At 40.4% G+C, this 13348-nt stretch overlaps 1 protein-coding gene across 4 annotated transcripts in view; it reads right to left on the reverse strand.

Annotated features, from left to right (window-relative positions):
• The window catches only part of LOC135104959 (IQ and AAA domain-containing protein 1-like), a 528680-nt gene that overhangs the window by 86884 nt on the left and 428448 nt on the right, over positions 1-13348 (reverse strand). For all 4 annotated transcript variants that reach the window (XM_064012787.1, XM_064012788.1, XM_064012790.1 and 1 more), the window contains one exon: positions 2859-2990. In XM_064012787.1, coding sequence (XP_063868857.1) covers positions 2859-2990 — 132 coding nt within the window. The remainder of the gene's footprint in view (positions 1-2858; positions 2991-13348) is intronic.

Raw genomic sequence — 13348 nt, forward strand, 5'->3', positions numbered from 1 at the left:
TAGAGCTGGTGGAGAGGGCTTTAAGTTCAGTGACTCTCTTACTTGTTGCAAGTGCCACCAAGAAGAATTTTCTTTGTCGAGTCCTTCAGGGAGGCAAGATGAAGGTCTTCAAAGGGTAGACAAGTAGGTACCTACAGAACTGCATCCACATTCCATGAGGCTGTCCTATTGACTGCCCTGGGAATCTATCTAGTAAAAGCTTTAATAATATCATGGAGCACAGTGCTATCTGGCAGATTGATTCTTTTATGAGGAAAGACATTATTCAACATTGCTTTATAGCTCCTGATGCCTGAAACTGATATTGCAATGCTGATGGAGGTATAGTGGAAATCAGTGAACTTTTGGCTAGTGGGACTAGAAACTGTGTGGTCTTCCTGTCTACACCACTGGCAATACTTATTCTGCTTGTATTGGTAGTTCACAATGGTGTAATGGCATCTAGCCTTCATTAGGAACAGTCCTGAATAGCCCCTGTGACAGAAAAACTACTTGACAGTTTCCATGTGACTCAAAGAAGCAAGTGGAGAGCATGATGAAAACAATGGATGTATGGCTGATGCAGAAGGTCCTGATGTGGCAGCAGGTGGCATGGAGTGTCAATTGTTGTCTGAATTAGATCTGGGAAGCACTCCTTCTGGAACCAGAATGTGGCCACCAGAATAAGCATTGCTTCCTGAGAGAGAGAGAGAGAGAGAGAGAGAGAGAGAGAGAGAGAGAGAGAGAGAGAGAGAGAGAGAGAGAGAGAGAGAGAGAGAGAGAGAGAGAGAGAGAGAGAGAGAGAGAGAGAGAGAGAGAGGTGAATGTGTTGCAGAGATGGAGAGATGGTCAAATTTCCAAATTTTGGGGGATTGCAAAGGCATGGGATGAGGAGGGTATAAACATGGATGGGAGACAGACATGGGGGAGAGGAAACCTCTTGGCTTGGAGTGACCACACTGTGGTTAGTGCCATAGAAGTGGGGTTGGCTGCAGCATCTGCTGGACTTTAAACTAAAGGCACAAAGTGTGCTGGAAGAGAAGGGGCATTAGAGTCTAACTGTGCCCTAAAACTCTTGAGACACCAACTCACTACCTACATTGTAGAAAGTGGCTTGAAACCTCTTGAAAGAAATTAGACATCACAGATGAGAGACTCATACAATCACAGCAAAAAAAAGACAGAATTTACCGGATCTCTTCCCCAAAGAAACTCTGAAAAGAGTCCTGTGTTCCTTCGTGCAAGACAACAACAGGAGACACAGGGAGTGCATGAGCTGGCACAAGCATATCTGAACTCCCTTTTCTGTGGGACCATGAGTCATGTTTGCACTGCAAAAGCTGCAGGTGGTTGAAAACTCTATCAAACAGCTCACTATCCCACCCCTCATATTTAGGGCAGCAGTTGTCAGCTGCCCAAGCATTCCTAAAAGCAGGTTATACATACAACATGAGGATCCTTGGGGGCACTATCAATCCTGCACTTGCAACCTGGGCCAGAGTAAGTCCTTCTGGGGGCCAAAGAAGATACCGAGGAACCAGAGGAATGGCTGGGCGACAGTGGAGGAACAGCACCACCTGTTCTTATTTCCTGATTTACTGTGAGTGACTCCATGTTCTGAACTGGTGGGATGTTAGTAGAGCCCCATAACACATCAGGAAAGTTTGAGGAAGAGGACATAACCACCAAAAAATGAAGGACAGCTGAGTAACATTCAAATGAATAAGAGTGTTTCCATTATGATTGCTTGTAATGAAATGGCCATACCCAAGGGTAATGAAATGGCCATACCCAAGGTGATGGCCAGGCAGTAATGCTTCCTGTGTTGCCAGGTGCTCATACAAACCCATGAAATGTGGAGTTAAATTTAAATGTGAGAAGGATGAAATGGGTAATAAAGGAAAGCATGTAATGCTAAGTAAAAGAAACATATTATATGAAACATGTCATCTTTTTTTTTTTTTTTTATATCAGGTACTTATTTGTAACTTAGCACAGTTTTCTTTGCTTAAGCAATGTTCCACATTTACCAGTTATAATCACAGGTTTGGACCTTATTAACTCTAAAAAATTAGTAGCTGAAATTAATTATTTGAGAAATGTCTGTAATGTGCAAAGGTTGGATAGTAAAGATAATGATACAAAAAAAAAGGCTGATGGAACTGAATATGATAATCTAAGATGTTTTAGCCAAATAGAAAGAATGGGAGACATGGTGAATATGAGCGTGGTAGAAGCAATGCATGCAAGTGACTAACCTCCAATAAATTGGGAGGACAGAATGCTCCAGTATGAGAAAAAAAAAAGTTGAAAGGAAAATGAGAGGGATAGAGCATATAAGCAGGAAATTATAGGACATGAATATATTGATACTTTTGTCAAGGACATTCCCCAAGGGAGTTATTAAGTTAGGAATGGGCATCAGACAGATAGATATTCACTTTATAAATTTCAAGAATAGTCTTTTCACAATTGTTTCTCTCATGAACACCATAATCTCATTTGTAACTTATAAATATCCCTACTTAAAGAGCAAATATAATTCATTCTAATCATTCATGCCCTTGGTACATTCGATTCTGTAACTAGATTCTCATCTTGGAGTTAATGATAAATAGCTATTACAGATACTGATCTTGAGGGCAATGTCAGCCTGATATACATATTTTATATAAAACATACAACTGCTTTTTCTAACATTAAAGGTTTGACTTTCTATATAAAACTCAAAAATTTAAAAGTAAAATCAGACTTCTTGATAACTAATGTACATCACACTGAAGAAATCCCATTACAAAGCCAATAATAATCTTACCATAATTCAATAAATTTCTTAAAACTATTGAAGTGTAATACAAACAATAAGGGAATTTGTTTACCTTAACATCACAGTTCCAAGGAGCATTAGTGATGCCAACAAACACCATCCTGTCCTCAGGGCCTATGCTTTTTAACATTCTAGGCATTTCCTTCTTAAGGCGTCGTGGGTCTGATTTGTCCGTCTTAGGTATCTGTGGGGTTAACAAATGAAGAATAAAGTCTTGGAGACATTTACATATGACTTTCAGATGTTTTATGTTGAGACAATATCTACTATTTGCATATATGGGGTAAATATCACTAAAGGATTCAAAGTCTATGGTGTATGGAAAGAAATACTGTGTGGTAAGAAGACAACTCTGAAGCACTTTTAAGTTCCATTAATGATATACATATAATTGAAGATACTCTTAACTACAATGAAATATTAGAAAACAACTGACAAGATGGTTTTTCATGAAGAGAGAATAAACTAAGACAAAAGAGTCTCTGCAAGTTATCAAAATAACTAAAAGAGCCACTAAACAAAACACAATATAAGAGTAAATAATTATAAATATTCCATTCAAATTTTTTTTTCCTTCAAGAGGTGAGAGGCAGAAAATTTTTGGAATGAGGCTGATGAACATGTACAGAGTCTTGGAGAAAGAGTGAATGTTGTACCATTGAGATAAGCAAATAAATGCTTGAGCCGGAAATGAAGTTATGGTTGGGGCTGTTAGTAGACATGGCATGCCAGGTAGAAACAAAAGCAGGGAGAAACTGTTAGAATTATGAACTGGTGATTGGGAACACAATATTTAAGAGCAAGGATATCAGTAGGTATACATGGGCAAGGCAGGTAAATGGAGAAGTGGTAGATGAAGTAATGATGGACTTTGTGATAGTACCAAGGAATATGATGTAACAGTTGTTGGATGTGTGGGTGTGGAGAGGAGCTGGATATAGTATGTCAGACCTGGTCTTACACAAATGTGTAAGACAAAATGAGTTCTGAAAGTGAGTTGGAGAAGAGGGAGAAGATGGCAGAGGGGTAGGAAAAGAATGCAAATGTGTGGAATATAATGATAGACTAGGAAATGGTAATGTGAAACTAGAATGGGAGTCTTCCAAAAGTGCAATAGTGGGTTGTGTTAGAGCAAGTGTGTGGGATGAGATAATATGGATTAGAGGTGGTGTGAAGAAAGGTAGTGAGTGGCAGTGTGTGAAGATGTGTGAATGTAGAGGAGGAGCATGCATATAAAATCTAGCTGCAAAAGAAGGATCAGGAGTCATACAACAAACATAGAGAAAAGAGGAACCAAGCAAAGAGCATAATGCAAGATGTGTAGATGACAGAAAACTTCCAGATGAACAAGAAAATGTTCAGGAAAGAAGTAAAATGGGTAAGGAGAAGAACATCTGGGAATATAGAAACTGAAAGCAGGTCATGGTATAATGCTCAGTAAGAATGATGCAGTCTGCAAAAGATGGAAAGAATATTTTGAGGGATTGCTAAATGTAGATGATTTATTATTTTTTTATCTAGGAGGGACTCCAAGTAATTGGAGCAGTTGGTGAAGGGAATAGAGTCAATGCATTTGGAGAGTGTGTTCTTGGAGGTAAACACAACAGTAGAAGAGCTGTTCATATTTATGCTGATTTTTAAACCATAGAAGTGTTACAGAGGCACTGCTGGTATAAAAAGCTGTGTAAGAGTTGTTAGAACTTACCTACAAAGGAATATCTGATGCTAACATATTGGACTTAGTCAAAATTAACCCCTTAACATCAGAAGTACTTGGCTAACCATCCCCCTCAAGTCCTGAACTAGTTTCTGTGCATGCTCTATAAGCCTTAGCAACACATCCACAGCAATCACACCTGAGCAGATGCCAACCCAGCAGAATGAGACTCAATTGACTTTAGAAATGCCAATACTGTCCATTTACTTACTCCAAATACTGTAGATAAATTAAGAAATGCCCAGTTGAAGCAGGGTCTGGCTACACTCAACAATGAGATATGACAGCCTGAGCCATCAAATGATGTACTGCCTGCAAAGCAGCAAAGCATGAAGCAATCACTGAAGGCACTGAATGCTCTCAAACAGCAGATGTCATACTTGTTAGAGAGACTGGATGATGCATTTTAAAATCATACACCAGCAGCAACTGTTTCTGGTGGCTTTGGATAATAAAGATCACAAACTAAACCTTATCATAACCAGAGCCTCTGAATCAGCTGACAAGCTTATCAGCATGGATGAGGAAAAGACAGACATGATGATGGAGGCAATGGGATGCAGCACAGTAGCAGAGTGATGGAGATGGGTGACATGGCGTCTTGGAACACCCAATGAGAGGATCATGAGGCCTATCCACGTCATGACCAGACTCGGTGAAACAGTATTGTATGGGTGTGAAAAAACCTGAAGAACACAAACCAAATATTTTTGAGAGTATACATAAAAAAAGATGTACATCCCACTGTCTAGAGAGAAAATGCATGCCTAAGGATGAGAGAATGACAGGAGAAAGAGAAACTAAAAAATGTTGGAGTAAACATATAATATGACTGAAAATATTAGATACTGTTGTAAGATGGAGCTGTGATTGACAGTTTTTCACCTCTTTGTTTTCTATATCCTTTCTAACCCCTCTGTAATTTAAAGCTATGCTCATGGGACATTTCAGGACTTAAAGACAAATTTCAAGAACAAAGTATACTTGTTTATTCTTAAATTTGATTCTGTCAGGATTCTGGAGTAAAAAATGTACTTTAATCTAAGCACTCTAGGATTTAACATTTATAAGAATGTGTCAAGGGAAGGCCACCATAGGATCAGGTTAGTGATGCTGGTAAAGAGTAAACTGATGGACAGTGTAACTAACGCATGTGAACACAGAAGAAGAGAGTTAGATTTGGATGGTATTATTGTGTTTGCCAACACTGAAATTAGGTGGGGTATACATACCCCTAAATGTCTCTCCTTATTACAATCCTTGTGAGATACACTGTTGATCCAGATAGAGTCATTGAGCTGGGTGATCTCAGTGCATGCATGGCAATACCACAGCTCACCAACAGCGATGGGAATTGCTGCCACTACCAAGGTGTACGGGACAACATAGTTAATGCGCGCAACAGGACACTATTAAATATTTGTAACAACAATGGACTGGTAGTGACAAACCACCTATACCACAGTGGGAAGCTGTTTGGAGGTGACTTATCATTCAGGAGACATGAACATTGGCTATCTGAGATATATTTATGTATTATGAAGAAGGAATGTGTGGACATGGTCACAAACCTCCATGTGGAGCACACTGTACCAGGATCTGACCATGCTCCACTCTGTGGCACTGTGTCTATTATTATACTCTGTTCACAGATGTTAGAGACATAAGCCACCTCCCTCATGGTGGAGCTTAGGGGGCCCAGGGGCCGTATTTATAAAACTATGGTTTGAATTAAGTGAAGCATAAGTCCTCAAGATGGCAAACACCATGACTTATCTGAAGCATAAGTCTTGTGTCTCACTTTGGTGAATCATAAACTTCTGCTCCATCTATGTTTGGTAGGAGGAGGAATAGCGTCACTATGTTGAATCATAACATGGCGGAGGCAGTGGGACTACGACATCATCAATAGACCCATTAGTAAAGTGGCCACTAATATCCACTCATATTTAGTGTTTAACAATTGGCTTCCATAATGGAAAACAATGTAGACTTTCCTGTCCAGAAATAAAAAAAAATCAGTAATGCCTTCCAGGTTTAGCTTATTAGTTTACATCATTGCCTTATTGTGCTTGCCTTAATCTTTCTTTTTATTTGAATACCTTCAATAGGCTAGTGCAAGAAAAATTACTGAAGTACATGAGACTTACCGTAGGTCAGTTGATATGTGCTTCGGGTTTTATGAAGCAAATCACTTCTGCTGAAGGGGAGCATTCACATGAGATATGCTGCACGTCACTACACCGACAGACTTTAAATAATACGACCACCCGCATGATAAAGTAGTACATATAATGTATTCTTAATATTAAAACCCTCTGTTGGCTTTGTGTAAGGGGAGGAGCGGAGAGCATGTAAATGCTCCCCTTCAGCAGAAGTGATTTGCTTCATAAAACCCGAAGCACATATCAACTGACCTACGGCAAGTCTCATGTACTTCAGTAATTTCACATCAGCAAATCACTATTCTGCTGAAGCTTCGCATTTCCATGAGGTTTTAAAGACATGTGGGTGTCGTATCTCAGTAGTTCTTAGGCATCTGTGTATCTTAAATCTGTGCAAAATCGATCAAGATTATACAGCCCTCTCTACAAATAAAATGATTACTGCTCAAGAAATAAGTTACCTTTGTAAATGGGAAACCAAAGTTAGTCCAGCACTGCATCTTGGAATGGGTCCCCCTCCTGTACAATTTTCTTGTTGTAGTGTTTTGGAAAAGGTTGATTCCCTTGACCATCCGGCTTTAGACAAGATATGGCATATTGGCACAGACATGGCTTTGGCCTGAGAGGCTGCAGTGGTGTGGACACTGCTCGCCGTGTATTTGGCAGAGTCAACACCAGAAATAGTAAGCACATGCTTAATCCATCTAGCAATTGTATCTCTTGATACAGGTTTATGTGGCTTGATGAAGCTGATGAAGAATCTTCCATCCTTCTTCCCAATCTCCTCACGAAGGTGTTCTGTTTTTTTTCAGATATGTGCGCAAAGTCCTGCACACACATAAACTCTTGTCCTTTGTGTATGGCAAAAATCTCACAAACTGAACATTAAATCCCGGACCAAACAGAACCAAACAGAAACCAAGCAGAAACCAAACAGAACCAAACAGAAATAGAATCTTCCTTTATGCTAATATTCCTTAGCACAAGTGTAGGGTCTGAACTCTAGCAGCTTGTGTAAGTGCCATCAGCATCACAAGTTTTAGTGTAAGGTCCTTCAGTGAAAGAGTCTGTAAGGGTTCCATCTGTTTCAATTTTGCCAAAACAGGTTTTACATCCCAGGTGTCCTGATATCTAGGCTTTGAGGGCCTCATGTTGAAAATACCCCTCATTAACCTGTTGACTAGGGGATGGTTCCCAGCCCTGCAGCCGTCCACAACTATCCCCAGCGAGGACATGGCCCCCCTCACCGTGTTGACACAGTCGTAACCCACACCTCTGTAGAAAGTTTCCGTTAAAAAATTTACAACATCAGTTACAGTGGGAGTAGTGGGATTGATATCCCATCTATGACAAAATTGTGCCCACCTGTTGATATGTGTTCGATATTGTTTCCTAGTTCCTGGTTTCCATGACGCCAAGATAAGGTCCGTACCTTTCTCAGATATGCCTCGTTCTCGCAAGCTTTTCCTGACAGTAGACAGGCCATCAACCTGGTATGTGACACCCTAGCCACTTCTCTGATCTTATCATAAGTTTTAGCTATTAATTGTCTACATCCTAGTAGAATTCTCTCTATCCTACGTGCTGGTAAGGTAACAATCATTTTCTCAGAATCAATGACATTCCCAAGATATTCAATACATTTAGTGGGCACTAGCACAGATTTCTCTACATTAACACAAAAACCCATTTTCCTGAGTAATTCAATAGTAGAGTGAATGCAACCATAGCACCCTGAAAGAGAAGCACTACACATGAGAGTGTCATCAATAAAACTAGTGATGGTAAAGCCTTTTTCTCTTAAATTTGCAAAAATAGGTTTCATGAGCTTAGTAAAAATTCTAGGTCCTTCGGAAATTCCATTGGGAAGACGAGTGAACTGATAAACTTTACCATGCCATTTAAAACAAAGGTATTTTTGTTGTTCCTCCGCAATCTTCACAGAGTAATAGGCATGTTTCAGATCAACAGATGCTAAATAGTCACCTTTATTGATAAGTCTGATAGCTTGCTCAAACTTTTCCATCTTGAAATGTGTATAGGGAATGTGCTTATTTAATTTCTCTAAATTAAGTACCATCCTGTAACCTCCACCCTTTTTCTTCCTCAAAAACACAAGGGAAATTATTTGATCTGCCCTTCTCTGTGTTTCTCTAACTTTAAGCTCCAAAAGCTTAGAAATTTCCTGTGACAGAATAATTTGTTCCGTCACACTAAAGTTATACTCCACATCCTCAAAACACAAATAACCAATATCATTGACATTAATATTCAGGTGATAGTGTTCAACTATGTCCAAAATATGTGAATCACTAGCGATTTTGCACCATTCATGCACAAACTTGTGAAGGGAACCTGCAACAAAGTTGGAACTTGCCTGGTTTATTGCCGGGGAGTGCTGCGTCCCCGGCCTTGGGAGTTTTTTGAATCCGAGCCCTGGCGTGGGAAGGAAAGTCTCTGGTCTCCCCTATGTCCTTGCCTCCATTGTCCATAGGGTTGAAATCTTGATGCAAACCCTCTAAATGAGGTTCTGCCAAATGAACTTGACCTTCCACCACCAAACTTCTAGGTGCTAGGCTTCCAGGAGGAGAATGAAGATTTAGTTGTAATTTTACTCTTTAGTTTCCCAGACTCTTCTATCTGTTTTGCAGACTGTGAGAGATCATCCCCAAATAAGAAGCGTGTCATGGGCACTTTGTCAGAGCACAGGTGTGAATACTTCTGATTTATTTCCTGCTTGATGTTAAAGCAACGTACCAAGTTGTTGCTATGGTTGGCATGACCTAATAGGGCCAAAGCACCATTAATCATGCCTACTTTGTGGGCCACAACAGCATTGCCCTCATCCTGGGCCACTTTATCAAGCACTGAAAGAGACTTGATGATGACGGAAGCTGCTTTAAGGATATCTTTGTTCACGTCTTTCATACGTAAATCCGCCTTCCTAGCATCCTGTTTGAGTGCCTCCAAAATCTGCACATTGCATTCAACAGGGGATAAAGCTGGACAATTGCATGGCCTCTTGGTACTTTCGTCCTCCGCAACTTCCCTGTAACTGTCCTCCCGCGTACCATGATCAAACAGCTGATTGACCATGTCTGCTACACACTTATCAACATCACAGGCAACCTCTTCAACAGGGCCGAAAGCCTTAGAGGTCTGCATCAAAACACTGCCAACAGGGCTATCTCCATGGATCTCACCCTCTTCACTACTACCGTCCTCAGCAAGAAAACCAGAAAAGTCACCAGGTGAGGGCAGAACATGTCCTGCGTCATCCCTCGTGGTGCTGGTGCCCGGTCTGGCAACAGTGTCAGGCCTCTGTACAACATCTTGCTGCCTCTCTGCTTTCAACTGATCCATATCACTCCTCAGTTCCGCAATAGCTTGCAACACTGTGTTCCAAGGAGCTAAGGATTCACCATGTATTACATGTTGGTCATCCTGGTAAGCCGCACATAACGTAATGGTGGCGGGTGGCCCACGAGGGACAGGTGCCACGTCACCTAAACTCCGCCGCACAGGGGTAGCATGTTGAGAAGTATCCTGATGTGAAGGAAGGCTGCTTGACCTGGACTTGTGCCCATATTCACGGGAACGACGGCTTCCTTCTCCTCCGTGAGAGGAAGCGCCCATCTGTCCACCCGTTTGTGTTAGGGAAGAACCTTCGCCGGAAGAGGACATGGCGGTAACCTCAAGTTGCCACACCAACACAAACACAAGGAGCGTTGTAAACACTCAATGCCAGGTCAAGCACACACGTTGGGGCACTGACCTGCTCCAAGCTTGGATAGCAGGTATTAAGCTCAATGCTAACTGCAGAACAGTATACAAGAGCCGTCCAGAACCACCCAGCAACAACTGCCTCCAAGCAGCTGGGTAGACAACCTATCGGTGTGGCAGCCAAACAGCAACTGTCAGTGTGGTGACGTGCAGCATATCTCATGGGAATGCGAAGCTTCAGCAGAATAGTGATTTGCTGATATGAAACCAGTTTTATTTTACAAGTACACAGGGATATGCCATCTCTATTTCATCTTTAAAGGTTGTTATATCTCATCGTTGTGAATATTTTGAACCCTAGACACACCATACATAAATGAATATCAACAATGGAAATTATTCTTGAAATTAATGAGACCCATTAATTTGGTTGGGTTAAGTTACACACCTTAAGTTATGCTCAGTTAGTTTAGGCTATGTTAGGTTTCATAAGGTTGTATGGTGAACCAGAATAAAAGAACAGTACCAGGTATAATATTTAACTTTGGATTAAGTAGACACATGGATATAGGCCTGTGACTAAATAGAATACTTATCTAGAGTCTAGATGGAATGTCCATCAGAATGCTAGGCCTGCGACTAAACAGAACAGTTATCTTGAGTCTGGATAGAATGTCTGCCAGGATGCTAGGCTTGCGACTAAATAGAATACTTATCTAGAGTCTGGATAGAATGTTCACCAGGATGGTAGAGAGTCGAGAAGGAGCTTGTTGTGAGTTGAGTGTTGACTGGAGTCTCACTCAAATTGAAGAACGGGTATGTGGTCTGGCCACTGTTTGGAAGTTGGCTCCCTGCTTACCAAGTGGATTGATGTTGGTTTGCTCCAGGATGGTGTATCTGCCATACCTGGATCCTCATTGTTTCATCCACTTGTCACGGTGGATTATTATACCTTAATTGAGCTAAATTCCATCACCATTAATTACAGTTGGAATGATAGTTCTGACATATTCCCACCACTGAGAAAATATAAATTACAATATATATATACGGGAAAACTTGATATTAGATTTGACTGGTCTTAACTTCGGTTTTCCACAAATCTGCAGTGGATGCCACCACTTGTCACAGGGGGTTGTTTGTTACAGACAGGCCTCTGCAACTGGATGCTATCAGTGGGAGAGGGGGGGTGGGGGGGGCTACATTCACCAGAGTCTGTTAATGTGGATACAATCTGGCAATGGGGTGAGTGGTTGTACCTGTGGAGGTTTTCACATCTACTACCCTTACTACCTGTCCCACCCCTCATGCAGGCTGGTGATTTTACCAAGTTTCTGGAGTATGTTCAGATCTGTCTTATGAGGTTGGTAATCTGGGTTATTGATTTTCTCCTCCATTGGACTTACTGCTATTCTAAACACTGAGATCACTTCTACCTGGGCATTGTTATCAATTTTAGTTTTGTAAGTGCTACTTAGGGCATAACCCCAAATTGTGGGTAGTGGTATTATTGAGTCTACCCTATCATATCCAAGATGGACTAGCTCATAATAACGATCAGGTCCTATTAGGAGAGATATATCGCCATCATTCATGATGTTTGGGCCATCCAGTATGCAACCTGAATGTTCTAACTTCACTATGTCCCTTTTAAGTCCTTTATGTGCTGTTTGTTGAGATATTTGAGTTACCACCACTGCTCTTAGGGAGTATTCCTTTCCTTTATATTTATATGACACAGAAACTATGTCATATTATTGATTTGTTCTGCATTCACTGAATTCCTGGAGCTTTATGGTTTCTTTACCTATCAATTTATATTTTAATTTAGCTAATGAGGACTCTAGAACAAAGGTCTTTCACAAGCATTGATCTAATAAGGCCTTTAATTTAGTGACCTTACCTCCTTTTCCTATGAGGGGTAATATGAAGGTTGGTGAGATTGTTCTTTCCTTGGTAGTTGGCACAGTTAATGTTGTTGTCTCCCTTGGTTTGCCCTCACTTTTTATTAGTTGTTTTGGATCTTACATAAAGGGCATGGTAGTATTTTTCTCACAGAATTTACAGCTTTTAATACTGGGGTTTGTGCAGCCTTTTTTACCATGGTCAGGTTCTAGACATCCAATGCATAGCCTTAGTTACTTAGCTCTTTTTACCTTTGAGTCAGGATTTGGGTATTTTCAGCATTTAAACCACCAATGAATTTGTCCCTGGTACAGTTTACATTGAGTTTTAGGCCTTTCTTGCCTATTTTGACCAATATTAAATCTATCTATTGTATGATATTCTATCTCCTCAGCAACTGATGGATTATTTTCGAAAATGAATATCTCATTCCTCAGACAATCCAAAGTTTCCTCTATATTCAATACATTTTCCTTTAGCACCCTTTTATATTTTCCCTTATAGGGACAGGAAGGTAATTTATAAAGAATGTAAAGCACATTTCATCTTCAGTTATATTGTATGCAATCAATTATTTATATAGGCTTTCATATCTTGCTATGAATTGTTTGAGGCTAGTGATTTCATAAGTAGATATTTGCAGATTATTTATTTCAGTCACCAGGGCATACTTGAGCCTGTCTTCCCTGCCATAATTGACTATAAGCTGTTGTATGGCTGGTTCATAGTTTGAGTCTTTGAATTTGATGCCTGATATTAGTTGAGCTGCCTTTCCCTCTAGCTGGACCTTAAGATAGGTAAGCTTTTGGATTGATGTTAGGTTGTTATTCTGATGAATGGAGCATTCATATAGATCCCAAAACTCAATCCACCTGGTAAGATTGCCATCAAATGAGGGTGAATTAAGTTTGGGCAGTTTTTTTTTTTTTATGTAGGAAGGATACTGGCCAAGGGCAACAAAAATCTAATAAAAAAAATGCCCACTGAAATGCCAGTCCCTAAAAGGGTCAAAGCAGTGGTCAAAAATTGGTG

This window comes from Scylla paramamosain, chromosome 11, assembly GCF_035594125.1.
Source record: "Scylla paramamosain isolate STU-SP2022 chromosome 11, ASM3559412v1, whole genome shotgun sequence".
Lineage (NCBI taxonomy): Eukaryota > Metazoa > Arthropoda > Malacostraca > Decapoda > Portunidae > Scylla > Scylla paramamosain.